Source organism: Calidris pugnax, unplaced genomic scaffold (genome assembly GCF_001431845.1).
Source record: "Calidris pugnax isolate Ruff unplaced genomic scaffold, ASM143184v1 scaffold18, whole genome shotgun sequence".
Lineage (NCBI taxonomy): Eukaryota > Metazoa > Chordata > Aves > Charadriiformes > Scolopacidae > Calidris > Calidris pugnax.
In genome coordinates this window covers 9176754-9203260 of record NW_015090812.1, presented here as the reverse complement: position 1 = coordinate 9203260, position 26507 = coordinate 9176754, and the positions used below count along the sequence as shown (strand labels likewise).

The 26507-nt window shown below is 53.3% G+C and overlaps 1 protein-coding gene across 1 annotated transcript in view; it reads right to left on the bottom strand.

Annotated features, from left to right (window-relative positions):
- Positions 1-73: 73 nt before the first annotated feature.
- Positions 74-26507, bottom strand: part of ZSWIM5 (zinc finger, SWIM-type containing 5) — a 29732-nt gene continuing 3298 nt past the window's right edge. The window contains 12 exon segments of the mRNA XM_014939511.1: positions 74-1087; positions 1485-1566; positions 1853-2016; positions 4167-4324; positions 6005-6140; positions 6557-6817; positions 7316-7453; positions 8411-8557; positions 11809-11985; positions 14235-14414; positions 19672-19822; positions 20439-20587. Of these exon segments, the coding sequence (XP_014794997.1) occupies positions 225-1087; positions 1485-1566; positions 1853-2016; positions 4167-4324; positions 6005-6140; positions 6557-6817; positions 7316-7453; positions 8411-8557; positions 11809-11985; positions 14235-14414; positions 19672-19822; positions 20439-20587 (2606 nt within the window). The 3' untranslated portion in view covers positions 74-224.

The window sequence follows — 26507 nt, the reverse complement described above, 5'->3', positions numbered from 1 at the left end:
GACCCTGCAAACATGGGAAAAGTTTAAAACCAAAAAAAAAAAAAAATTAAAAAAAAAAAAAAAAAAGAAGAAAACAAAACAAAACAAAAAAAAAGGAAACAAGACCAGAACAGAGCAGCCTCTGCCTATGGGGGGGAAGGTGATCTCCACTTTCCTTCCTTCTTCTCTCCCGAGTCCCCGTGCTGCGGCCGGACCCTGCCAGTGAGCGTGGCGGGGGCCGGGGCTCACCCAAACCGCTCCCGCACCAGCAGCATCAGTTTTTTCTTGCCTTTGTAGATTTGTTTGAGATTGTCAATGAACTGGGCAAACTGTATGTGCCCGTCCTGCGCCAGGAGGAAGGTCTCCCTGGCCTTGCTGAGGAACTCGATGAACTCCCCGTAGTGCCGGGGGCTGATGTGGGTGAGCCGGGAGTGGGTGGTGTTGATGTAGGCGCTTATCGTGGCATCCAGCAGCTGCCGCAGCGGGGCTTTGTCGGTGGACATCAGCTTCCCCGAGTTCCTGCGGCCGGGGATGCCGGCCAGCCCTGGGGCCGTCATGGTGCAGCGGCGAAGGATGTCCGAGAGCACCGTGGCACAGTGCACGCTCTTCACCACCAGTGGGATGATGGCCGCCAGCTCGTTTTTGCCCAGAGAGTGGCTCAAGGCGCAGGCCCAGAGCACGTCGTTGATGGCTGGGTGCGTGTCCTGGTTGTAGGCCAGGTTGAGATGCGTCATGGCCAACGAAGCCAGTTTGAAGGCCCGGAGCGGGTAGCCCCGGTGCTCCATGTAGCGGGCGATGGTGAAGAGCTGGGTGTAGGTCATGCCGGTGGAGGCGGCGTCGATGACAATCTGGTAGGCGGTCTCAAAGGCGATGTGGTCCTTCTCGCAGAGGGTCAGGGCAGACAGGGCGCAGTTCTGCGGGTCCTTCATGGCGCACTGCAGGGCCAGGGTGCGGGCACAGCTGGCCAGCTCTTCCCGCTGCGGGTAGTCCAGGCTCAGGCGCAGGATGGTGTTGTGGGACATCACCGTGGCCGCCACAATGCTGGTGGCTTCCGTGGGAGTGAACAGCGAGTACCAGCTCTGCAGGATGCTCACCAGGGCCCTCACCCCTGCAAGAAAACACCGGGGTCACGACACAGTCCTGGAGCCTGGCTCAGGTCACGGGGCTCCTGTGAGTCCACAGATGCCCGAAGCCAAGGCAAAGCCACCACATGGGACAGGGCAGAGGGGGACAGGCAGAAGCTACCCTGTGCTGACATGCTGCAGGGCACAGCAAACACCACTGGTCTAGCCCAGGAACAGGGGATCTGTCCCAGTCCCAAACCCAGACACTGCTGTGACCCCAGCCCTGCCAGCTGGTGCTCTGAGGTGCATCCAGTTACCCAGAAGAAACAGGAAACCCAGGAGAGCTCAGATACCCACGGCTATGAATGACCCTAGGATCTCCGTGCCCACCCAGCTCCCACCGCATGCTGGCTGGACCCTCCGGCACAGCAAGGCACTCACCCACTTCGGTAGCACATGTCACCAGCCACCTCACCATCTCCCGCCGCCGCCAGTTGAGGGTGGACAAGGTCATTCGCATCACCTGTGAGGCAAACTCGGGGTGACCGGCCGCCCCACAGGGCTCCAACAAGGCCACCCAACACAGTGGTGCTCTCCCAAAAATCCCTCTGGTCCAGCTGACTACCGGCTCCCCAGTGCTGCCTCGCCTCCACCCAAACTGCAGCAGGCACAGGGGCCTCCCAGGGCCGAGCTCCCCTGCTCACGGCCATCCTAGGATGAATTCCTGCTTGGTGGAAGACCATCACCAGTGCTGCTGCCCCAGCATATGGGGGAGAAGGGCCACCAGCATCCCCAGCACCATCCCATACCTGGAGCCCCAGCTCCAGTGCCACGTTGAGCAGCGTCGTGTCCGAGTTGCTGTCGGCCGGCGTGGCAATCTTGAACGCGTCCTGGGCCAGCTTGAAGATCAAGGAGGAGGAGTGGATGTTCTTCTGGATGGCCTCCAGCACTGTGCGTAGGCGCAGCATGTCCCCTGGGTGCAGGGAAAAAATGGTCAGATGGCTTGGCCTTCCCCCACCTTGCCCTCAAGCCCCATCTCCTGCCTGCACTGGGTGGTGAACAGCATGGTCAGCCCCTCTAGACATGCACGTGGAGGGAACCACAGATCAAGTCCTGCAGTCCAACAGCAAAATGAGGCGTCTTCCCCAGGAGATGATACATCCTACAGCACCCATCCTCGCTCCAGATCATCCTCTCACAGAGAGGACAAACAAGCCTGAGTGATCCCAGACACGTTCTGGAGCATTAGCAGACTTCTCCAGGCACCTGGATGTTCTACCCTGGGCTCAAGTTTGACAGCTGTAAAGCAGGCTCTTCCCAGCAAAGGAGGGGTTTGGGGAGATGCCCAGTGCTGAACGGCTGCAGAAAGGTCAGTCTTCATTTAGAACATTAAAAAGAAGAAGAAAAGCTGTTTGCTGCACACATACTGTCTTGCCCGTAAGTCCCTTCTCTCTGCAAAGCTAGCAAAGGCTGGGCCAGGGTCACTGCACCTTGATCCTGGATGTCCCAGGTCAAGCTGAGATACCCTCAAAGAATGGGGTTTCTGGCACAACACCTAGTCATGCTGTGGGTCTCCTGCCACAGGAGGCCATGGGTGATAGAAAGATACGTGATAGCATGGGAAGATGGGCCAGGGTCTCGGGAGAGAGACCCACCAAGGCATATTAATACATCACGGTCCTGAATCTGGCTTGGAAATGTCTCCTGTCAGCCCCTGTGGGACACAGGGCGAGGAGAGGGACCTTTGGCGTGGGTGCAGACTAGAGATGCCAACATGCCACATCAGGTACCTCTGCTTTGTTCCAGATTCATTTTTCTACTCCCATAGTATAAACGGAGCAGATGAGCCTCACGCAAAGAAAACCAACCAAGGCACAGCAGTGTGAAAAGCCTAGTGCTGCACCTGGGCACACGGAGACATCTCGGGTGACTAATAGCTAAAGATATCGCCTGCCACCCACAGCAGCCGCTTGCATCGCCACCAAAATCCAAGCTTTCCAAAAATGGCTTGTGGGGGTGTGGGCGAGAGGCTGTGAGGCTGCAGGATCACATCGGGACATGCTGCATCAGGAGAACACCTGGGGAAGGGGCAGTGGGAAAAATAGATGCAATCCGATGGATCTACACCCCCAGAAAAAAAAAATCTCACCCCCATTAGGTGCTGGAAGGGAGAAGAAACTAAAGGATAAGCCAGCTACCATCAGGGCACTGCAAGGCAGGTGCAGGACACCATCACCATCAGCCCTGGAAAAGCCCCCAAGACGAGGGGGGCTGAAAGGAGAGAAGAGGCTGGAGCTTTCTGACAGCTCATTTACCTTCCACCTCACTGGGGAGGCAGCACCTTTCCTGTCAGGCTGGCAGTACCAGGGGCTGGAAGCTGCCACAGGCTGTGTGGGAGATTGGGAGGCAGTGGTAACTGCTTGGCTCACTAACCCTCATGGGGCACAAGGCACTCGCTATCCTGGTGGGATGGTTTCTAGACAGAGGGATGTTCCATGAAAAGCCTATGCTCGCCTTCAAGATTGTGCCTGGACAGGCACCAAAGAGGCCCAAGAGACCAGCAAGGAGGTGTTTCAGGAGCACCCCCATGGCTGACACCAAGGTGTCCCACCCAGCACAGCTGCCCCATCTCCAGTCCTGCTGAAAGCCACACATAGTTTGGTGCATAGGGAGGTCTTCTCCCTTGAACAGCCTGTGCAAAATGATTACCACAGGGCAGGAAGAGACAAAGCAGATGTAAACGGATAAGCAGCTTCCAACTAAACCATGGCATGAAACTTACAACATGTCTGGCAGCTGACCATGCTGCAGGACAGGCACTGTCCAGCATCACCCAGGGGCACTGCCCAGGATCTATAGCACTGTGGCTGGCATCCCTGCAGGGTTGCCTGCACTTCCTGGGAACCTCCTGTCCTGCCCAGCCACACCACAAGCGTTGGGGCCCTTTGGGCCAAGAGCCCCAGAGATCCCATGGTGGGCTGCCAGGAGGGCAATCAGCTGGTCTCTGCCAGCGGTCAAGAGAGCAGAAGCAGGAGCTCCCCCTTTTCTTCATGAAAATCCCTTTGATGCTCTTGCACAGCATTGTCCCACCACCCCTGTCCCAGAGCTGCCCCCTCGACCAACCTTTGGCTGCCGTGAGCATGGTGGAGGCCAGCTCACACTGCTGTGACTCCAGGTGCCCCAGGGTGAACCAGCGTGGGTATCTGCTGGGGACCACCGAGACCAAGTGGTGGGGGTGAGTCACGTCGCCGGACGGTGCCGTGGTCTCCAGGACGGGCAACCTAAAGGGCAAATGGGAGGAGGCAACATCAGACCCCAGCCCAGCCCTCTCCCCAAGGCGCTGATGAGGCGAGGCAGGGGCTGCCTGCAGCGCCTTTGAAAGCATCCTGCTGCCGTGCACGTGTGGGGGCTCCCGAGGCAGCGTGCTCAACACATGGGCGCAGGGATCAATCTGAGACCAACTTGAAAGGAGGAGAATGATCCGTGAAGTGATTTATAAACTTGTAAGAAAAAGCCCAAGCCTCAGAAAAAAAAAAGAAAAGCAAAATCCCTCCTCCCTCTCCGCTCCTTTCATGTCAGAGCGCCCAGCAGAACTCCTGGCTTTATCATCTGGTTCTTCTTAAAGCGCCCGGTTGTGATCAGAAGCAGCGGCACATTTCCCCAGGGCCCCCGCAGCCGGTTTGGGTTACCTGCTTTCGTGGGGATATCTAAAAGCCTGGAAAGCCCGGGGGAGAAGGAAGCCTAAGGAAGGGGAGCAGGAGTTTCACGTCACCAGCCACGGTGCCAAAACCACATTGGCTCTTAAGCCCCTAAGTTGCTGCTGGTATCAGTAACTCAATGGCCAGCCAGGGCACGCAGAAGGGAAATTGTCCCCCTGGACATGGAGAGCATCCCACTGTCTCTGCTCTCTTTGCTCGCAGGCTTAGAGTACCCACAGGGCAGCAGAAGCCCAACATTCCCAGCCCAGGTCAGAAACACCTTGACACAGTGGGTCTCATCTGGGAGCAGGGGATGGGCACTAACAGATGATGAGGGAGCAGTATGCACCCTCGGGGCACTCAGTCCTACTCCTGCTTGGTGGCTGGAGGTCTTAGGTCTGGTGGGGCATGGTGTCACCATGCACTGCAGAGGCCCTTGGCTGCTCTTTTAGGTGTGGCTGTACTCCTGAGCAGCTCTTCTCACTACAGGGGCATTTCAAAATTTCCCTTGGCACTGGGGACAGATGGCCCATTTTGCAGAGGAAATGCCGCAAGGAAAATGGTGTCAGAGGGAGAGGGCACTGGGATAGTCTGGGGTTGACGGTCCTTCAAGCATTGACTCATTTGGGAGATTCCAGTGTTTTCAAGACTTACCCAGCCCCTGCCAAAAAAAGGCAGTACACAGGTTGATGTATGAGGTGTGTCATGCACTGGGAAGGGAGATGGGGCAGCTCTCAGCATCGGCCCTGTCCCCAGCCCCAGACATGGAGCTGGGCTTTAATGGAGAACAGAGGGTGACTGTGCTCTTTGCCTGGCTCTGCGACATCCTGGAGCCTGGGGCAAATCATCTGCCCATCTGTGCTGGGATAACAGCCCTTCCTGCAGGGTGCCCGAGGCCTGGCAGACAGAAGGCAGATGACAGCACCATGCCTGCCTGGGACCTGCTCCAGTGGAGGATGCCTGTCACCAGGACAGGCAGCCTGGAGTAAGGGGCTGGACCAGCAGACATTACCACATTCATGCAAAACCCTATGGATGGGGCTTGAAAACCAGGAATCACCCAGAGAGCAGGAATCTCTTTGTGCTACTGCTTGGTGCCCGGGAAGCCCTACATGCTGCACAGGATGATCCCAGGAATGGCAAGCTCCAAGCCTGCCTCCACTCCCATCCCTGCTCTAGGGTTGCAAAGCATCCCGGCTTCCCGGCGGAGCAGAGGAGGGAGGCAAAACGAGGGGGCAGAGACGGAATAAAACATGCACCAACCTCATGGCCCGCAAAGCCAGCTTGTACGCCAGATCTGCATCGTGGGGCAGCAGGGCAGAGAACAGGTATTTGGCAAAGGTGTGCATGGGGACGCTCTCACGGTGGATGACTTCTCCCAAGCCGCTGAAGGGACCACCTAGGCAGAAGCAGAGCCCATCAGCCATAATTAGCACAGCAGGATCTGTGGCTGGGGTTTGCAGCACCTCAAAGCTTTGAAGATATGCTCAGTAGCTCCCTGGTGCATTACTCGAGTTGGACTCAGGGCAAAGGGCTGCTCTTTCCTCTTCTAAAAACCCTTTCAGGTCAAAATCCCTCAGAAACTGAGGCCATGTGCTTAGCACCCTTCTCCATAAGGCCTCTGAGGTGGTCTTGCTCCAGGGATGACAGCAAACCCTTGTTTTGCCAGATAATAGGACAGAGCAGTCATCCTACAGACTCAGCACCACACCCACAGAGGGAGAAGCCAGGCATTACCCTTGGAAAGGGCACCCCTGGAGATGTTACTAGCACTCAGCTAAGACACAGGAGCCAGCTAGATGGACCAAGACCCACCTTCCAGCAGCAAGATGCACTGCTTCCGCAGAGTCTGCACCAGCACTGGGTCCAGCTCCAGGTCCTGCAGCCGGGCGATGATCTGCTCCTCGTTGCGGCACACCTTGTCCTGGGCATAGAGACCTTCAGGCATCACTCTCTGCTGACCCATCCCCATCAGGGCCACCTCTAAGGCCAGGGATAGGTAGGACTCGCCGCTGTCTTGGCTACCGGTTGCAACGGGCACATGTTGATACACTGGGGGTTTGGAGTCCCCAGCATCTGGAAGAAGGGAGAGAGATGCAGCAAGGTTAGAAGAGCCTTCCTAAGTGGCCGAACCACAGCAGAGAGAAAAACCTTTCAACTTCAGAAGCAAGACCCACACTTTCCTGCCTGCCAGCCTTCAGTCACACAGAGGTGATGGATAAAACCTCCCTACAGGAGATGTGGGCTTCACCCTCCCTCCTGCTCTCACTAGGAGGTGCAGGAGACCTATGCAACAGGGTGCATGGCTGACACCAGAGCCTCCCCATGGGCCAGCATGCCTTGGCCCAGCTCTGCTAAGCCACTGTCCTGCTCTGTCCTGGCTGCAAACCAGAGGTCGGGAAAACTCAGGGCACTAACTCCCCCTTCTCTGCACTGCAGCTCTGCCCTGGTTGCTCCTGCAAAGGTGGAGAGAGGGGATACTTGAAGGTCAGGAGTCCTGAGTCCCAGGGTCTACCCACCGGGCTCAGTTCAGCCACAGCCACCAGGAAGGGAGCCAGGAGGAACGCTCAGTACCTGAAATTTCAAGGCAATTTTCCTCTTCTAATCTACAAGCTTCAGTCAGGGTGAGAAAGAGGCAGCCGATGGGGTTCAGAGGGTGGCCTACCCAGCCCTCCAAGTTGGTGATGGTTGTTGCCCCTCGCTGCAGCAGCTCTGCAAAAACCAGAAAAGACAGAGATCAGAAGTGAGGAATTTAAAGACAGGTTCTGCACCGAGAGAGGTCTCTGACACCAAAGGCTTTTTCTTACCCCATGAGCCTGGGACATGGGGACCTCCAGGGCCAACTCAGGCATGGTTACTTGCAAGGGCAACGAGCAGCTCAGAGCAGCTACTCCACAGGCTGCCAGAGACATCAGAGCAAGCAGGCACACAGTAAAAAAAAAGGTGCCCTAAGGTCACATAAGACACAGCAGTTCATTCTCTGTTCCAGGAGGACATGAGGGGCTGCAGAGTCCCAAGATGGCATTTATAAAGTCAGACTTGCAGCTTATGGACTCATTTGCAATGGTAGCCTGAATGTTCTGGAAACACAAGCAGAAACCTCTCTGGAAATAACAAAGACTCCCAGTGAGTCTTAAAAGCTCCATCTTTTGATGACCTCAAGCTGGCTGAGCTAGCAAGGCCCAAGAGTGACCGACCACCAGCAGCACTGCAGTAACTGACCCCAGCTCTGCCAACTGCAATTGCAAAAGCAGAAACACTGATCTTGTCTCCTGGTGCAATTTGCTCAGCGAATGCAAGGTGGCACACACAGCAAGTTACTGCAGCTCTGCAGAGGAGCCAAGCAGCTCCTCTTTAATGCAGGCATCACCCACCATCACCTGTGCAATCCTTACAGGCAACCAGACACGGCAACAGTGGGAACGAGAACCCTCCTAGTCCAGCAGCCCCAAGACAGCTTGTGGGCACCTCTCCGTCCTTAGCAGGTGGGGATCAATGCGGTTTGGCTCAAGCAGAGACATCAGTTTGTCCGATACAGCGCTGCCCACTCAACCTCGGCTGCTCTGGATGGGGCAGCACTACTCTCTGAGATGGAGAAGACTTTCTCAACCAGCTGGGACACCCCAGCTAGACCTCACAGGATGTTTCTCCCATAGCTCTACTCATTACCTTTCTTCTGATGCTTATATATTTCCAGCTGCCTTTGCTGCTGCAGTCGCAGGGTGTTGATGATGGCAACAGTTAGTCGGAGAGCTTCTCTGGGATAGCCGTGGGAGCGCAGGGCATCCACCCGAGCACAGGCTGTTGGGACGTGTTCTGCAAGGCAAGGACAAACACAGGGGCATGGATGAGCCAGAGGAGCACAGAAATTCACAGGATGATACTGATGGGGGGAAGAGAACCTGACAGCATCAGGCTCCAGGGCATTTTCTTCTGCTGGTCTTCCCCACGCACCAGCTAAACTCCTGCTCCCTGCCTTAAAGTCATCTGTTTCTCTCCGCTCCAGGCAAGGATGCCTACCAGGAATACTAAGGGGACTCCTACCACATTCAACCCACAGCAGCCACATCAGTATCTAAATCCCCACCTCCACAAACTTTATCTAGCAGAAGCATTTCCAACACGCCACTGCTGCAATTGATGGCTCCAAACACAGGCTGTTACAACCCTGCCATGCACTTCTCCTAAAATCTGCTCAGCTTATGGTGATTTCTCTCATCACTGGGCATCCAAACACTTCTTACTGTCTCCTCCAGCACCCTCTACCTGCTCTCATCATCAGATGAGAGCATCCACACATAGGATGAGGCTGCGCATTCACCACCAAGCTGGGGACACTGGCAGATTTGGGGTGATGTTTTGAACTGCTTCCTTAGTGCTTCCATGGAGAGCGCTCTGCAGACACCCCGACTCTTCTGCAGCTCTCCTACCTGGCATTTTATTACTAGGAACGGTTGCATGAATCCCCCAGAACTCACAGTTGCTTAGGAATTCATTTGTTCCTGCTGCTCATTGCTCACCTGAAATCACAAGCAACTGTGGAGAGGATTATGACTGAGTGAGAAATTAGCAGGAGCAGATGACATGACATGCTGCATAACAAGCAGTGAAAATCACATTTTCTTGCAAAATGTTCTACCAAGGGGGAAACTAATAAAAAAAAAAAAAAAAAAAGGCAAACACAGAAGATCTAAAATTATGATAGAGGTTTTTGTTTGTTTTTTAAGTTGTAGAAGCACAAAGAGAACCAAGATTTTAACGGGTGTGTGTTGAGATATAGCTGCAGTCCCATCCTCCCTCATCACACTTAGAATGTCTAATGGAGCCCAAAGAAGGTTTTGAGAGACTATGGTTTTTAAGAAGGACTGAAGGTTTTGCCCCAAAGATAATGAGATAATTAATGTATTTCATAGTATAGTTCAGAGACTGTGAAACAGCTCGGAGTAATGAAATGAAACATGCGTACCAAAACAAAGGGCACAGCAGGAAATAGTCTAAAGTACATGATAATCAATTTTCACATTATAAGCTTTTACATCTCTCCTTCCATATATCCCATTATAACAGGGCCTGTTGCTTATTAAAAATGAAATTGAGATGTCACTAACTGTGGAAGAGCAGATCCTCAGGCAGCATAAATTAGTCTAGTGGCACTGAAGTCGGTCACGCCAGCTGTGGATCTGACTTGGGATCCGTTCGCTGTGATCAGTTTTAATCTGCAATCGAGGAGTCTTTCTCTTAAAACTTTGTATCCTGAAGGCTGGAAGGCTAAGGGAGGCTTTTTTGGAGCTTCACAGTGTAGAAACAAGAGCTGTGAAGAAGCTTTAGGATGAGCAGAGAGAGCTTCCCACCTTCTCCTGATACTCGGGGAGTGATGCTGGAGTGGACCCTCCAGGGGACCCTATTTGCATACACTACACTCCCATTTCCATAGGGCCATTTCCTTTGGTAGTGTATTTCCAGTGCTTACGAATATCTGGCTTGGTACCATCTGGTGGATATTGGCAAAGGAAAAAAGACCTTATATTTCTCTCAGCTTGCCTGTGGGACAAATAGTCTTTGCTATGTACACTTTTTTTTCAAAAATTTTACAAAAGGGGGAAAAAAAAAAAAAAAAAAAAAAAAAAAGGCAAACACAGAAGATCTAAAATTATGATAGAGGGATAATTTCTATTCCTGGAAGAGCCCAGAAAGCTTTGGAAATGCAGACAACCACCTCCACAAATGGAGTTTCCATGTCCCAAAGGTCACCCTCAAGGAACACATGAAGAAGAGGTTTCAGAACAAACGCATCTGTAAAGAGCTTCTTATTGCTCCCTCTATTCATTTGCTAAATGGATGAAATATTCAGCTTCTCGCTGAATTCATCACTGGAAGCTGCTGACAAATCACACTCTTCTCCCAGAGCTGCATCCCTGAAGGGGCACCAAAAAAGTGCAAAATCCAAAAATCAAGGCAACTACATAAGATAAAATAACATGCACCAACCAGGTGGGCCAAAGTGCCAGATTATGCTAGGGACAAGGGAGCTGTGGCCACCACATCCTTGCTGCCTCCAGCTACACAAAACTCCTCCTAGAGTAGAAATGACCGCTCCTGCTCCACCTAAGCTAGCAGAGATGTACCAGCAGCCTTCACATGAGCCCTTTTTAACTTATTTCCTGGCCTTAACAGGAATTTAGTAGCGACTGCTCCACAAACCACATCTCTGCGTGACTGTAGATATTCTCTTCCCAGTCGTCAGGGGATGGCAGATCCTAGCACCTGAAGTGGATGAAAAAGCAGTGGTGGGCTTTGACTTTTTCTGTGTCCATACATTCACCTTTTTGGCTACAGAGATGAGGCATTCACCCTCCTGGAGATGTGGAGGGCTTGCATCTCACATTTTGGGGTCAGTCTGAGCGCTGACAGCCACACCAGGCATCCCCCAAGCCCTTCATCTCAACCACTCTCATCCCAGGACAGGTTCTGCAGATCTATCCAGGGTCTTGACTTTGCAGTAGAGAAGTGGTGTGCCTTGAGGTACAAGGACTAAAGGTCTACAACACAGGAGAGTACTGGGCTTGACTGGTCCAGTATGCCTTAAGCTCATACAAGGCTTAATTGTACTGTCTGCTAACTGCCTTTAAGGGAAGACTGAAGAAAGGTTGAGAGCAGGAAAAAAAAAATATCCAGAGAGAACAGCTGTGCTCCCCAGCCAACTTTCAAAGGACTTTAACTGTCCCCCTGTACTGGGAACAGTAAGAGCTTGCACTGAGGATGGCCAAATACACTGGCAGCATAAGAGAGGACATGACCAGTGTGGTCCAAGCTGACCAAGGTGAACCCAACACTGTAAAGGATGTGGGGCTTTCTATAAGGACTGTGGCTGGGGTGTAGGAGGGCATCAAGTCTTTCTGCTCGCCCCACTCCTCAGGCTAAGGATCAGGGAGGCTCTTTCAATCTAGGATGCAGAAGCTTGCCAGGACCCAGGGCAGCAAAGCTTCTTTGATGTCTTGGGTGGCTCTTCTCCACTAGCAACCCTACCCACCCAGGCCATGGAAGGGGTTGCTGGTTTGGATGCTCACCTAGCCACAGAGGCTGCCCCTGGGAGTTGAAGAGGAGGCTCTCACCCTCCCGCTGGTAGGAGGGAGACACGTAGAAGTCACTGCTAATGATGCGCTGCAGGTGGCTGTCCTGCCAGTGGAGGTCACAGCCCTCGATTGCCCGGGTGAACACGGTTCGTCTGGGCCTGGCCAGTGAGTCTGCAAAGAGAAAAAAAATCAGTGCCTTGGTGGGGCAGGGGTAGCCTGTTCCTGGCCCCAGACACAACCTCCCTGCCCAGAGCAATGTCTCTATAATGAGAGCAAAGCCCCATCTGGTCCCATCCCAGCCGTTTCTGATGTGAGCACAGGAAAAGATTGCCTTTAGCTACCTCTGCTGCCCATCCCATCTCTGATGGAGACCACTGTCTCCTTAGATGGCATTGCCATGTAACTTGCTAGAACAGCTGCCTTGGCCAGAGGGGCAAGAAAAGAGGCAGGGACTGCCCATCTGTTTGCTTTCTTACAATAATCCACTGTCACATATGAGGCTGACACCTGGAAATATGGCCATGCATTCCCACCCCTGTGACGTTCAACCAGGGGTCAGGACTGAGCTTCTGCCAGCATCACTGCCCCGCAACCACCACGAACTCTCCTCTTCTGCTCCAATGCAAAGCCCCAGCTTCACTGAACCACAGCAGCTTAGATCAGCAGCACCTGAAGCCACACAGGGAACCGAGGAGCATGTTTCATCTGCCTCTATGCGATGGGGGGAACCTTCACCTCCAGCAACCTCCTCTGGCTGTGCGAGGGGGCTGGAAGGGAGGAGATGGCATCATCTGGAACCCCACCATTGCTCTGCAGCAGATGTCTGTGCTTCTCTTCAGAGCTGCTCTGTAACTTCACTGACGTTTCTGAAGCTATCGAATGCTGGATGAGCATTTCACTCTGTCCAGACAGATCAGACAAGTGGTTTGTCGGGAGGAAAAGTCCTGTCTGGAGCAATCCTGCCATTGCTCCAGCCACGCCAGGTCATGAGGGCCAAACACAGCCAGCGGGCTGCAAAACAGGAAGCCCCAAAGGGGATGCAACACTGAATGCTAGGTCCTGCAACCCGCAAAACAGGCCGAGTTAAATGCAGTCAAGGGGGGAAAACAATAGGCACTGCTCAAAGCTCATCCAGGAGGCTGGATAAACATGCTCTGGAAACGATGGCAACAAGCAATTAGCCTGAATGCTGCAGACACCCCGAGGTGGAGAGAAATTAAACAGGTGTTTACATGTAGAGGACCAAACCTGCTCACTTTATTAGGAAAGATTTCAGGAATCAGCTGTTCTCCTTCGGTAATAAAAAGAGGCTGGCAACAATCTGCGGCAGCATTGCATATGCACAAACATTAACCCTGGGACACCTCCAGGACCTGTGCTGCTTTCAGTCACCTACTTGGAAAGGCAGGAGCATGGGGACAAGGGGACGTCCCCAGCATGTGCTTCGGAAACTCCCCGTGCATCTAAAAAAAGTGACCTGCTCAGCCCCGGCAACCTGCCCCGAATACCAGAGCGAATCCTCGGCGGAGCTGGGGACACCAGGGGGGAGTCCCGGGGCTGGCACAGGACATGGAGCAGGGCCAGGTTTAAATTAAGCCGCCTGCTGAGGATGCACGGGGGGCGGCAGCTGGGGTGCGTGGTCCGGGCCATGGCTGGAGTGGGCTGGCAGGACGGCCACGCTCACAAACCGCTGCCAAGGGACTAATCCCACCCAGAGGAGCCAAGTTTCCATGCCACCCCACTTTCTTCCCACCTTGGTAATACACCAAAAAGCAATTCCAGTGCAGCAGATGGAGGCATGGTAAGAACAGTAACTTTCAATTAATGTCCACTTCAGGTAAAAGGAAGGGGAAAAAGTGCTTAATTTTAAAGGGATCAAATACTTTGTCAGGGGTTGAGAAAATATTTTAGCAGAAGGAACACCACTGTAACTACATTGCGCTCCACACTTGAACTGCCTTTAACATTCCTGGCTAATGACTTATCTATCACCTGAATCAAAAGCCCGTAAGCAAGGCTCAAGGGTTGGGAAATAGGCTCTACATAATCTCCAGCTCCTCACTCTCACATTATAGCCAGGGCTTCCAAGCTCAACACTGCTCTGATTCAAGCAGCACCAGTTTTTCGTAAAACTCCATACCTAAAACTGCACAGACCGCAGGGTCTAAACTCCCCCAAGGTCAAATTGCTTTAAAATAGCCTCTAATTTGATGCTTGAAATGTAGGTGACTTCACCCAGGATGTAGCAAAGAGCCAAACATTTCCAAGTGTATCTAAAACCACAGGCTGTAAAGAGACATGTTCTGTATTCCCTTGACTCCCAGAGACATCACCAGCAGGTGAACTGAGGTCTCTCAACCTTGGGATGAGTTTTGACCCGGACCCAACTCCCTGGATTTTCACTCCCTGCCCAGACTCACCTTGGCTGTGACCGGAGCTCTGCGTAAGCGCGTTGGTGATGTTGGGAAGCTCGTTACCGTAATTGCCATCTTCCAGGGGGCAGACGTCCATCTCGCCCCACTTGCGCAGCTGCCGGAGCCAGCAGGATTTCTCTTCCAGCTTGCAGTGTGGGTTTAACACCACGCACACCCACAGCGCCCCTAAACAAAGCCAAGAAATCAAGGAGGTGCCACCACCGGACCCGCGGGGCCAAAGCTCTTCTGCTGCCACGCTCGTCGTGAGAGCCTGCAAGGTTTCATCGGCGTTTGTAAACTCATTTCAGCATAATGCACAGACCCAGGAGGGGGATTTAGACAGCCTTTAAATAAAAGTAAAACTCCTCCATAATGAAGCTAAATTATAATCTCATGAGATGGGGGACAGTGGGGAGGAGGGAAGGAGAGAGCGGCTGTGTATGAATTTGTGAGTGCTTCTGTCTGCCAGGACAAATCTAGTGTTTGAACTACACATCAAAGCACGCTTAAAAACACCCTGGCAAGCTGCAGACTCTGTATCTCCAAAGACTAACCTGATTTTGATCCTACCCACGTTCCAAGCACTTTAAAGCCTGCTCCAAATGCTATTTCATCTGCCATTGTTCTTCAGGCCATTTGCATTCAACTATTTAAAAAGGAGATTTGGTGTATTTTCTTCCCCTTTTTTCTTTTTCTTTTTTAATCCCCAGTAGCCCCCAGCCTGCAGAGGAACAAGCATAGGAACCTGGAGCTTGGCTTGATGTCTCGCAGGCAAGAGCCCTACAAGGTGTGAGCCCTCCAGAACTCGCAAGCAGAGGTGCCCATCAGTAGGATGCCCAAGGTTGACACCCTCCGGGTCAACCGTGGGACGTCACAGGCCTGATGATGCTGTCTGCTGTGTGAGAGGAAAATCCAGGCCCAAGAACATCTATCGTCATTAAGACCCAACTCATCCCTAAGATAGGGCTGGTGCTGCTAACTGAGCCTTGCCGACTCCTGGGTCACCCACTGCTCTGAAAAGGGCTGCACCAACCCAAGTAAGAGCAAAACCATGCATTCTCTTCTCATTCTTTAGCCAATTGCGTTTCTGCCCAAATTTCCCTGTAAAGATGCCAGGATACAGCACATCCCCTCCCTTGTGCCTGCCCTGTGGGTTGTGATGGCTTCGTGCTGGCACAGCTGCCATGCACGGTGTCCCCAGGGATCCCCCCGGGCTGAGCAACCTGTGCTGCTCCTCTCTCTGCCTGTGTTGGATCCTCCCACGCACGTAGGATGGCTCACCCTCCCTTGCTTCTCCTTCATGGCCCCAACGGAGACCCGGAGCACCTTCCTCCTCTCCACCCAGCCAGCTGCTCTCCCCAACCTTTCCATCACTTCCAGAGCCAAAGTTCCCATCCCAAAATGAGAGCCAGTGGCAGGACAACATCACCTGACAGGGCTCTGCTGCGTGGTGAGGGGACTCCTCCGGGCACCCAAACCACCTCCCTCACTCGCTGCGTTTTGTGCGGCAGCTCCCCAGGTGCACTGTCGAGCCAAACAGCCCCAAGCGAGGATGCGACCCCGACACAGGCAGCTGGAGCAGCCGGTCCCTTTTCCAGGCAGCAGAAGGCAAAACCAAGCTGAGCAGCGATGTCCTGACTCGCTCCACTCCCCACTCCTCTGGGTTATAGCTGAGCTTTGGTGGTGCTTTTGGGGTGCATCTCCCGGCACCTGTCCTCTGCCACTTGGGACATGTGGATATGCTTGGTGCAAATCATTAAGGCGTGAAGGCTGTGCACATCCATCTCCTCGGAGTGGCTTGGCTTGGCAGGAGAGACGTCACAACGCAGGTGGTGGCAGCAGCATTGCATCCAGAACGGGCATGGGAAAAGCAACTGTAGGCACTGAAGATCAGCAAGTACTCAAACAGCCCTCACCTGGTCCAGCTCCACCCACATCTCAGCCCTGCTGCTCCCAGAAAACTCAATCAAAAGCTCATTCCTTTCTGATGAACAGGGTGGAATAAGACTTTTGACCTGCAACATTAGCAACTAATGCATGTGCAAGAGAAGAGCTATCTCCTTAGGGGCTTTCAGGGCCCACCACTCCCGGAGCAGATCTATGTCACTCACTCACAGGCTCCTACAGGCTCCACAGGGGCTGTGCAGACACAGCATCTCTGAAAAAATCAGGTCTCAGCTCCAGAAAATGAGTCTTCCTTAATGCTCTAGTTACTCCCCTCAGCTGAACAGTGGGCACCTGCCCACTGCCAGCCCGAGGGCACAGAACTCCCCAACTCCTCAGGCAGGCACAAGCTAAATCCTGCACTCGGCTCCTGGTGTTGGACATCTTGGGGGTTCCAACTGGTTTCAGGCAACTGGTTTCACTCTGCCGCCCCCAGGGATGGGACGCACCCGCTGGATTTTTGGCTCCCACAGCTCAGCTAAGATGCCATCCTTGGAAGCCTCACGACTTCCCTCGCAGCCTATTTTCGGGAGCCCTCTGAGGCATCCTTTGCCTGCCAAAGCGCTGTGCCCCTGGGCTCTGCTGCAGAAGGGAAGATGTGGTGGGGAGGTGGGGACAAGGATGGAAGAGGGATTTGCATCTGTCTTGGCTGCGATAGTTATCTGGGAGATAGAAAAGAGGGGTTTTCTGAGCTCTATGGTCAAGTGACATCAGCTGACAGCTCAAGTGACTCCTGTCCTGAGCTCAAACGCCATGCCGGGTCAGACTCTGTGTCTGTTCACATGCTGCAGAAACCTTCATCTGAACTTTCTGATAGCAGGAGGTTAAGCGGGGAACAAAGCGGCAGATCACGATTAAGCTAAGCCTCTAAACAAAAATGCTTTTTGATGACGGGGCTGGGTGCAGGGACGGGGAGAGGGGGGTCAGAGCCTTCCCAGCCCAGCGGTCCCGGCTGCTGGCCCAGGAGAGGACAGGCGCTCCGATCCCGCGCCCAAGTTTCATAACCATCAAAGAAATTCTCCTGTTTCCCACAGGGTCGCTCCCCGGCTTAATCTGCTGAAATTCCCCACTGTAAACAAGTGGCTGAGATAAATAAACCCGTCTCCAGGCAGATTAAGGTCAGGCTGCACTTCAGCTGGTTTTTCGTCTATTTTTTGTAATTAGGCTTTAATCGTAAGTACTAATACGCCAGGGCAAATACTCCCACGCCGCAGAGCTCTCCATCCAGCAGGTCTTTCCTGTGGCTCCCCAGCAGACGGGGCAATAGATGTTCAGTTGGCAGCGCACACACAAGCAACTATGCCCTTTTTATTTATTTATTTCTTTTAAAACTCTGAAATCCTGCAAAATCCTTTACATTTTCCCCAGCATAAACCCACAATCTTCTTTAAGGCTGATCTTCTTCCAATCCCACGCAAGTCTGTGCTGCAGTCTTTGCTAAAATCGATGATTAATTATTAAACACGTGCCCAAAATAATTTCTGTGAGGCACATTTTTTCTCTTACATGTGGCAAGAGAACACCGTCTGTGCTGGGGCTTCCCGCAGCAGCTGGCAACAGGCTCCTCATCCCTCCCTTTGGCAGCAGTGGTAACACTGGGCAGCTTTGGCATCCACAGCCCACAGGCGGTCAGACAACGTGCCTTCACTGCCCCACGTGTCCCACCTACTGTTCCCACCCAGTGATGGTTTGGAACATCTCTCCGCATTGCTGATATTTGTTCCCGGTGAACACCACCAGCTCACTGCAGCTCTGCTCCCTCCATATCTAACACCCTTTCTTCAGAGGGATGCTCTGTTCCTACAGCAAATGTTGCCCAGGTCCAAATCCAAAAGGCTTCTGTAAGATAGGGAGAATAATCCCTGCTTTGACTATAGTCCATGCCCATCCTACCCTAGAGTTGCTTCTTGGACCATCACCATGTCCTCCACAGGGGCTTCTCTTCAGCATGAAGATGCCCAAATCCCTTCTGCGTGACGTGCCTACGCCAGGCGAGCTGCTCGCTCTGACGTGCGTTGGCTGGCACCACACTTCACCTGCTGTCACCCTCATCCAGCCTTGGTAGGGCCCTGACGTTTCCCAACCACCCTGCCATCTGCTGATGGCGACGTGCTGTCGCCTCCTCCCACTCTGCCGACCAAAACTACGTGCACCAACCTGGTCCTTGCATAGTTAAGCCAGGACTGAAACCCAACCGCTCCCTCCTCATGCGTGCAGGAAGGGAGGGAGGGCTCTAGGCTTGGGTAGTGGGTTTGAAATCTGGCCAAATAATTTGGGCAATTTGTTTCCTGCGTCCAGGCCTGCCCAGACACCCATCCATCCACGTTTCACCAATGTGTTTGCTTTCTTCCATGTGGAAATTCTGGCTTGGTGGATTTGGCCACCTCTCCAGGATCCTTCTGTATCCAACCATCTAGCTGCAGCATCCCGAAATCCTGGAAATATCTTCTTGGCAAGCAAGCACAGATGAGCTCTCCAGAGCCGGCGTGGTTATTTCCATCCACGGAACTTCACACAGAAGCGAGACATCCCACCCCTCCCGCCTCTTGTCTGTGCTGTTTGGCCAGGCTCTCCAGTTTCATGGCTGTATTTGCATTTGTTGGGCACTTGGTAGGAGGGTCTGTGATCCCAGATGCAGCTTCAGGTGCTCCAGACCCTGGACCACCCTCATCCTTCTTCCAGCTCTACAACATCCCTTTAGTCCCAGCCTTTGAGTCCGTGCCCTTCCACAGCATCTCCCACCAGCAGAGGAGCTCAAACTCACTCATCATCAAGCTATGGCAAAAGTCAAACTCTTCACCCAAGATCCAAGATGTCCAGGAGAGCCCAGAACTGCTCAGTTAACTCCACCACACAACCAACCTCCCTGGGCCCACACCATCTAAATGTTTTATTCTTAATGATGTTATTATGTCAGGCAGCTGAGCTGGTGCCTAAGGTGCTTAGCTAGAATTACCCAGAACTGCATTTCCCTTAAAGCCAGGCTCTGCGCTGGCTGTCCCACCACCCCTCACCCTGGAAACGTGCACCAGAGCAGGCAGAAATCTGTTAAGACAGGATGAGACTTGAGACCCTGCCTTTTCCTACTCTGGATCACAGTTCTTCCAGGAACAGCACTTCCACATCCAGGCTATGTCCAGGCTACCTCCAGCCCCTGGGGCGCATCAGCCCCTGCGTTCTCCCTCGCAAAGGCCTCGGGGCAGCACACCATACACCAGACAGCTGCAAGGAGGATGGGGCCAGCTACACTGCACACTCATCATCCTTGACTCCCGTGCAGGAGAGGGACTGGTTTAAGGTGTTGAACTGTGCATTTAGGGCCTCATCCAGCTCTCCCAGCAAAAATCCCCCAGCAGGGGACAGAGCAAGGTCCTGGCATCTCTCAGGGCCTCTGATCCCCCCAAAAAAAAAAGAGCCCCAAAAGGCTCTGGGATGATGTCTGCTGGCCCAGCAGCCCGGGCAACTCTACTGTTTCTCTCTGCAAGGTGGTGACTCTTACCCAGCTCATCCCAGAGCTGCCGGCACTTCTCTGTTATGCCCGTCCCCTGCTGCCTCCAGAGGGAGAGCCGAGGATCAGCCATGAACTGCTCCGTTATTAACGTCAGCATCCTGGCCCCGTTGGAGTCTCTCATGCGCAGCATCTCCCGAACCTGGAAAGGACAGAAAGGTCCTTGGTGAGACAAACCATGGTCCCCTCAAGATGTTTAAGATGCGGTCACCTGGCTAGCAACCCACAGCTCCCTTGGTCTAGGGGTCCAGACTGTAAATATACACATATATATGTATATAACATCTAGTCATACGTTATAACACATGCAATGGCTATAACCCGGCTGGTTGTAGTCCAGCTGTGTTAACAGCCACAGCCTAGGATGCACAGAGGAACAAGCAGCCAAGAACATGAAAACAAGGCCCTTCCGCAAAGAAAGAGAAGAGTCTGCAGGCTGATACCACCTCTCCACAGTCTCTGTAGGCTCTGCAGGGTTGGCCCCACTGTGCTGATGGGGAGATGGAGCAAAGCCCTCCCTCGCACAGGGATAACGGCAAGCCCATCGCGTGGGAAGAAGGGACCTGCCAGGAGAGCGGGTGAGACAACCCAGGCCTGACCCAGAGCCTGGATTACAACCGCCTGCTCCGCGACCGGGCGAGAAGGCACTGGAGCAGAGATTCCCAGCTGTGACGGGCACCCTGCCAGGGCAGCCAGCGAGCTGCCGGCTACGTGACACGCCGAGCAGAGAGGGGAGAGAGCAGCCGGCTCCTCCTCACCTTGGCAAACATGGAGTTGAGCTGCTTCCCCGAGCCGTAGTACCCTCCCTGAGATAGGAACAGCTTCACCTGCTCTCGGACCTGTTCCTCATCCAAGTGCCAGCAGTTCTCATCGTCGATGCTGGCCCCAGCAGTGGGGTCAGGAGCACCTGGGAGAGATGGGGAAGGAGAAGAAAAGAGACAACTGTGTTTATAGCAGCAGGGTCAGCAGTCCCACCAGCAAGAAGTGGACCTACCTACATTTCATATAGACCCACCTCTATTTTATCAGCTCAGGCGAGGGAAAACCAACCAGGTTCCCAGGCAGTGAGCCCCAGCTGGCAGCATCATGCTCTCCTTCCACAGTGGTGGCAGCAGCCATCAGGAGGGATCCTGACCACAGGGCTAATGCCTGGCTAGCCCCTCTGCGTCCCATGTGAAGTGAGGCTGAGGAAGAGCAGGGACCTACCTTCCTTCACAGCCCCAGGGGTGCAGGCAGCGCAGCTGCAGAGCCCAGAGCAGGCATCCCTGCTCCAGGGATCGCCCGGGGTGCTCCTCCTGCTCCACATCACCGGTTTGTTTAAGCATCAGTAAAGCTCCAATTCTTGCAAGCCCTCCCCCACTTTAGGAACAGTCTAACAAAAGTACCACTGCATGGGAGCTGCAGAGCCCCGAGTTAAATGCCAGGTTCTGCCCCTTATTTGCTTTAGGATAGGGGACAAGTCCCTGCGCATCGCTGTACCTGCTGGGGAGAGACCCTCCGCTGGAAAGAAGAATGGATCAATAATCCTTCAAAGAGCAAAGTGACCAGCACAGGGCCTTCAATAGGCACACACCTGTGTTCACAGACTGTATTTCATCTTCCAGAGAACAAAGAAAAAAAACAACCCAGAAGTGCTTTAAGCAACAACTTATATACACCTCGCCTTCCTTTGTCCCTTTCAATTCCCTTTTTTCCCCCCAAATGCTGCCCTACCTCCCAGGAATGCCCCAGCTTTCCAGGCTCGTGGGGCAGGCAGCAGCACGGCTGCAGCAAGCAGCCAGAAGCACAGAAAGGAACAGAAACTCAGCTTTTTGGCTCCCCACTTTCACATCCTGCTCTGCAGAAACTCCTCAGGGAAAATCAGTGCCCAGGAGGGACTGGCACAACTAGAAGATGCTCTGCTCAACTTGAGCTTCTCCCATCTCGTCTCCTTCTCGAGCGAGGAAGGGGCTTCAGCATGGGAAGAGCGAGGTGCTGCATGGACAGCCAAGGGATGCTGTAGCCGACACGTTCCCAAATTGAATCTTAATGATGTATTCCCCACTCGACTGGGTTCTGGTGAGGGACCAGACACTGCTTTCACATGGAGACAGCTCAGGATGCTGAGCGCACCTCAGCCCCACACGTTGCTGAAGCAGGAGCTCAAATGAAATTCATGAAAATCAAGCTCCAGGATGCCTGCTCAGCAGAGCGACTGTCTCCTCTTGGCTTGTAAGCAAGAGCACATCAACCCAAGGGGCTTTGCTCCTCCGGCAAAGGCTGAGAACGCTCCTGACACGATAAGATACAGCTATTTGTATTTGTTGTCCTTTGCAAAATTCTATTAATTTCTGCTAACAGTCGCTGCCCGAGAGCTGTTCCAGCAAGCTCTAGGCACAGCCTGCACTGTGCTGAAGGGAGAGGAGGATGCTGCTCCCTCTGCAGAATAATTTATAGTCAACACAACCACGTAATTGGGATGGGAGCTGAAGCAGCAGAAAGGAAATCACAGCCCCTGGATGAGCACGAGGGCGTTTGCCTACAGCCCCGCATGTGCCTGATCCTGTTCCTCTATTGCCAGTGGCCAAGCCCTGCCATAAGCCATGAGGGACCACCACTGCCAGGGACAGTCCATCCTGATCACTTCAGGTCGCGACTTTTCCATGCCTTTTCCTTCCTTCCCCCAACCCAGTCCTTATCTCGCAGATAAAGAGCAGACAAGCCAGCGATTATCCCGTATCAGGAACCGATGACTAATCTGTCTACCACGAGTGCTTATCCGTCCCCATCGCCGAGTTATCCCAGACGCTTGCTCGCACTCTTCATATCCTCCTCACCATCATCCTGCCCACCACTCCAAGCTGCGGCTATCCAGATCAGCCAGGCCATCTCAGCTGCTTCTATAGGGTCACCCTGCTGCATCTGTAGGGACCAGAAGGATGTAGATGCCTGGAGTGACCCATCCCACCTAAGTTCAGCCAACCCTTGGTCCCTCACTGAGGCCTCTGGGATGGATAAAGGTGGAAGAGTCAGCAAGATGCAAAAAGTGGTTGCATTTTTGTGGGGTTCCCAGGGCTACCCTCGGCGCTCGCTGCTCACACATAGCGTTAGCAACGGAAAGCCCAAGCAGCAAGGAAAGCAGCGTGCAGCTAAATAAAACCTCCTCCTCCCACGCAACACATTGAGCACTTCGCACGTTGGGGTTCGGGCCGTAGCCAAATTAGTAACGCGCCTCCCGCGCCTCCAAATAAAACCCAAATTTGCTTGTAAATGTATGTTGCTCTCCTATAAAAGATTCAGAGAGAGGGTTGTAATAGCAGATTCCCACACATGCAACACAACCCAGCAGATAACGCGCTGCCCAATTACGCCGGGGAGCTGGATAAACATTTAAGAGCAAACAACGGGATTTGTACCGGGTTTAAATATTAATGGCAGGATTTGTCCACTCCCCCTTGCCAATGTTCACACCGTGGGGGCTTCGGCAGCGGCATGCCGTGACGCAGCTGATGAGTGATTCCATGTCTCGGCTCCAAAGGAGCAGGGAACGGCATGTAAAACAGCCCAGCGCCTGCGTAACACGTTTCTCATATAGCAGCATTCCTGCTCCAAAGAGCCCTGTTTTAGATGTGCTGGATCTTGGTCCTGTCGGATTCAGATTTAAGGAAACACCACCACACATCTTGAGTGGAAAGAGCATTTCACCAGCCCGTTTACACTGGCTGTAGAAACGGAGATAAAAATGCAATCCATTAAATGAGGAGCGAGGCTTGGGTTTTAACTGTTTGACAGCCAAGCGAGACTTCTCCAGGTGGATACAAAGGCTGAGAAATAAGGACTGGAAAAATCTACAAGATTGGAAAACAGAGCAAAGCCAGGCATGGAAAATTCAACACCTTGCTCAGAAATTAGCTGCCCAACATGAAGAAAATGAAAGGTGTTCCCAGACTGGAAAGCAGCAGGTTTCCAGGGCAGAGGAGGTGGTGGGACCTTCAGGGTCATACCAAGGCATTGGGGGACCCCAAACCCAAGCTCCTAAACCCAAGAAGGGGAGAAACATCAGCCAGGCGGGGTGGGAAGCACTTCCAGCACGTCTCACTCAGGGCAGGAGTAGCAACACAAAGAAAAAGGGATAATTATTTTTTTTAACCAGTGTCTGGGGCTGACAAACTGATAGTAAAAGCAACCCAGGGATGCAGGTGGCCACCCTGGCATCTGCCTCACAGTCATCTCAGCCAACTGCGCCCAGTGGCCACTGGTGGCTCAGGGTCTGGCCGTGCTGGCCCTGGGGTCAGTGGCGCCGAGGAGGGTTCTGCCAGCCAGCGAGCCACAGTCGCCTGGAGCAGAGCTGGCCATCGTGGCAGCAGTTCACAAGGGCCATCTCATGACTGCACGTGGTGGCATGGCTGAACGCCTCTGGGCTGCCTCTCCAGTGTCCAGAGAGAAAACAGACGTGAAGGAACAGCTCAGGGTGCAGGGGGGAGGACAGGGACAAATAAACAAGCAGCAGAAAATCTCGGAGAGAAAATAACCAGGCACCAGAAAGGAAATGAACTCTAACGAGGGATTAAAAATAGCAGCAAAGTGAGGAGTCAAGCTCTGCCAAGGCTCCCGGTTTGTTTTCAAGATGGAGCCTCCAGGGCAGCCTGAAGATTCACACCCATCTGACAGCGATGGAGCAAGTGAAGCCAGACCAGCTCCCAGCATGATGGCTGGGACCTCTCTGGCTCAGCTGGTACCAGCATCAGGTCCGGTCACCTTTGGAAGCCCCTTGTCAAGTACCTCACCCATGCTCTGGGGTCATTCGGCAACCCCATCAGCTCTGCAAGACAAGGGGGAAGAGTCACTGGCAGAGCCTTTCTCTTCAGTACTCAGGTGTGCTATTTTCCCTTAAATTCACATCAGCTCAGCAACCAGGAACACAAATCCCCTGGAGACCTGACCTTCTCCTCCTCCCCAGTGGGAAGGCAGAATTTCAAATAGATTTACTGGTACAGCACTCCAGATGCTGTCATGGGATGACCTCAAAGTTAAAGACCACCTGAGGACTTCTCAAACATTAGCCCTGGCTCAGTGCGACAGGACAAGCGGGAAGGGACTTCCTGCATGGCCAACCTGGCAGCCAACTTGCTGTGCACAAGGAGCAAGACAGACCAATGGGTGAAGGACAATATTAGCCCAGGAGTAAAGGAAGGGCTCAAGGTGGCCAAGAATACATCTGGGACAGAAGTGAGAAGATGAGGCAAAGTGCTCCTTACAGCTTTTGCATGAGCAGATCTGGTTTTCTCATGCCAAAGCCTGAGGGACAAGAGTTTTCTGAATGTCCTTGCCTCCAAGATAGCTCCTGAGGTCCCTGCAGGACCACAAAGGCCCCTTAGTGTTTCATACCAAATCTCCACTGGCTTGTGCTTGAAGAGAGCTGCCTTTGCACCGTGAGACAGTGGAGGTTTTGTGGCTTTTCTGCCTTCTGGCTCAGAAGACCATCCCAAGCCTTTCAATAACATCAGCTGAGCACCATAGATGCTGTATGCTCAGTGGCATTCCCTTGGGGCTGACAGACCACCCCAACTACATCTCCTGGTCTGAGGACAGCTCTCCCTGCCATGCTTGAGCCCCACTCAAGCAGGCTGAGTTACTGAGCCACAAACACTGGGCCTGCCAAAACCTCCCGTTCCTCACCCATGGAAGGGGGAGACTTCACTGAAGGTGTACAAAGGATACCTCTAAGCCCCAAATCTTCCAGGCCCACAGGCAGATTCACTCTTCTGCCAGACAGAGCTGCCTCTCCTGTCTTTAAGCTTCTAATTAAAAATTCTAATAACCACCATCTCTGTCCCTACAGTGGTCTCCACCAGACTCCTCTTCTTCCTTGGCCACAGACTGCTTTTGCCCTCAGGAAGAATCCATTGTTTGCCTTCAAAGCCCAGGCATCCCCATCAGGCTCAAAGGATGTATCTGAGACAGCAGCTTCCCTCCTGTACACCTCACAGTGATCCCATCTTCCTCTTAAAATAAATTTGTATCATTCCCTACAACCATGAACCAAAACACAAGAGGAGATGAATGCCACCTTCCAAGACTACCAGTTGACTTGGACCCTGCGTACTCGCTACTGCTGGGTGTTAGATCCACACTGCAAAAGCAGAAAACCAAGTGCTGCTGTCGGCACTCATGAATGCTTCTGAGTTCCTCTTCCTCTTCCATATTGCTTGCTTTTGTACCCAAAATCTCCCTTTCTGCCTACAGTTCCCATTTCAGCTCCTTTTCTCAGCCTTGCCCTCTCCGATACCTCCTGGCCCTCTCTGTAATAGTTTATCACACCAAAGCAATCGCCCTCTGTTCTTCATTTGCACCTCAGGAGGACATATTCTTCCCATGGTTTGTGGTGGTGGAGTATGGATCTCCCCAGAGGCAAAGCTGCACCTACCCCTGTCATGTCCTACCACAGCTGGTGGCCTTGAACCACTTTCTCAGCTTGCATTTCCCCGAGTTGGGCTGGCCCCACAGCAAACCAAGGCGAGTGCCGGGCTGATGGTCTTGGAAGAGCAGAGGGAGGAGAGTGACAAGGTGGCCACCACCAGATGCTCCTCACTCCATCAGAGGCCTGACTGTTGGATCCAAGCTCTCCAGCTGCAGGTCCTGGCTGCCCCCAGCAGCCACCCCACCAGGACAGGCCAAGTGACCGCCAGTCACATTTGCTGGCACAGCAATGACAACCTTGCAGCCTTGCTCCGTGCCGGAGAGTCACACCGCTGACTTTGTCCCCAGGGAGCAGGAACACACTCAGGGAGGGGACAGCACTGAAACCCACCCCGGTCCCCTCACTCCAGCTGCCACTTCAGACACCG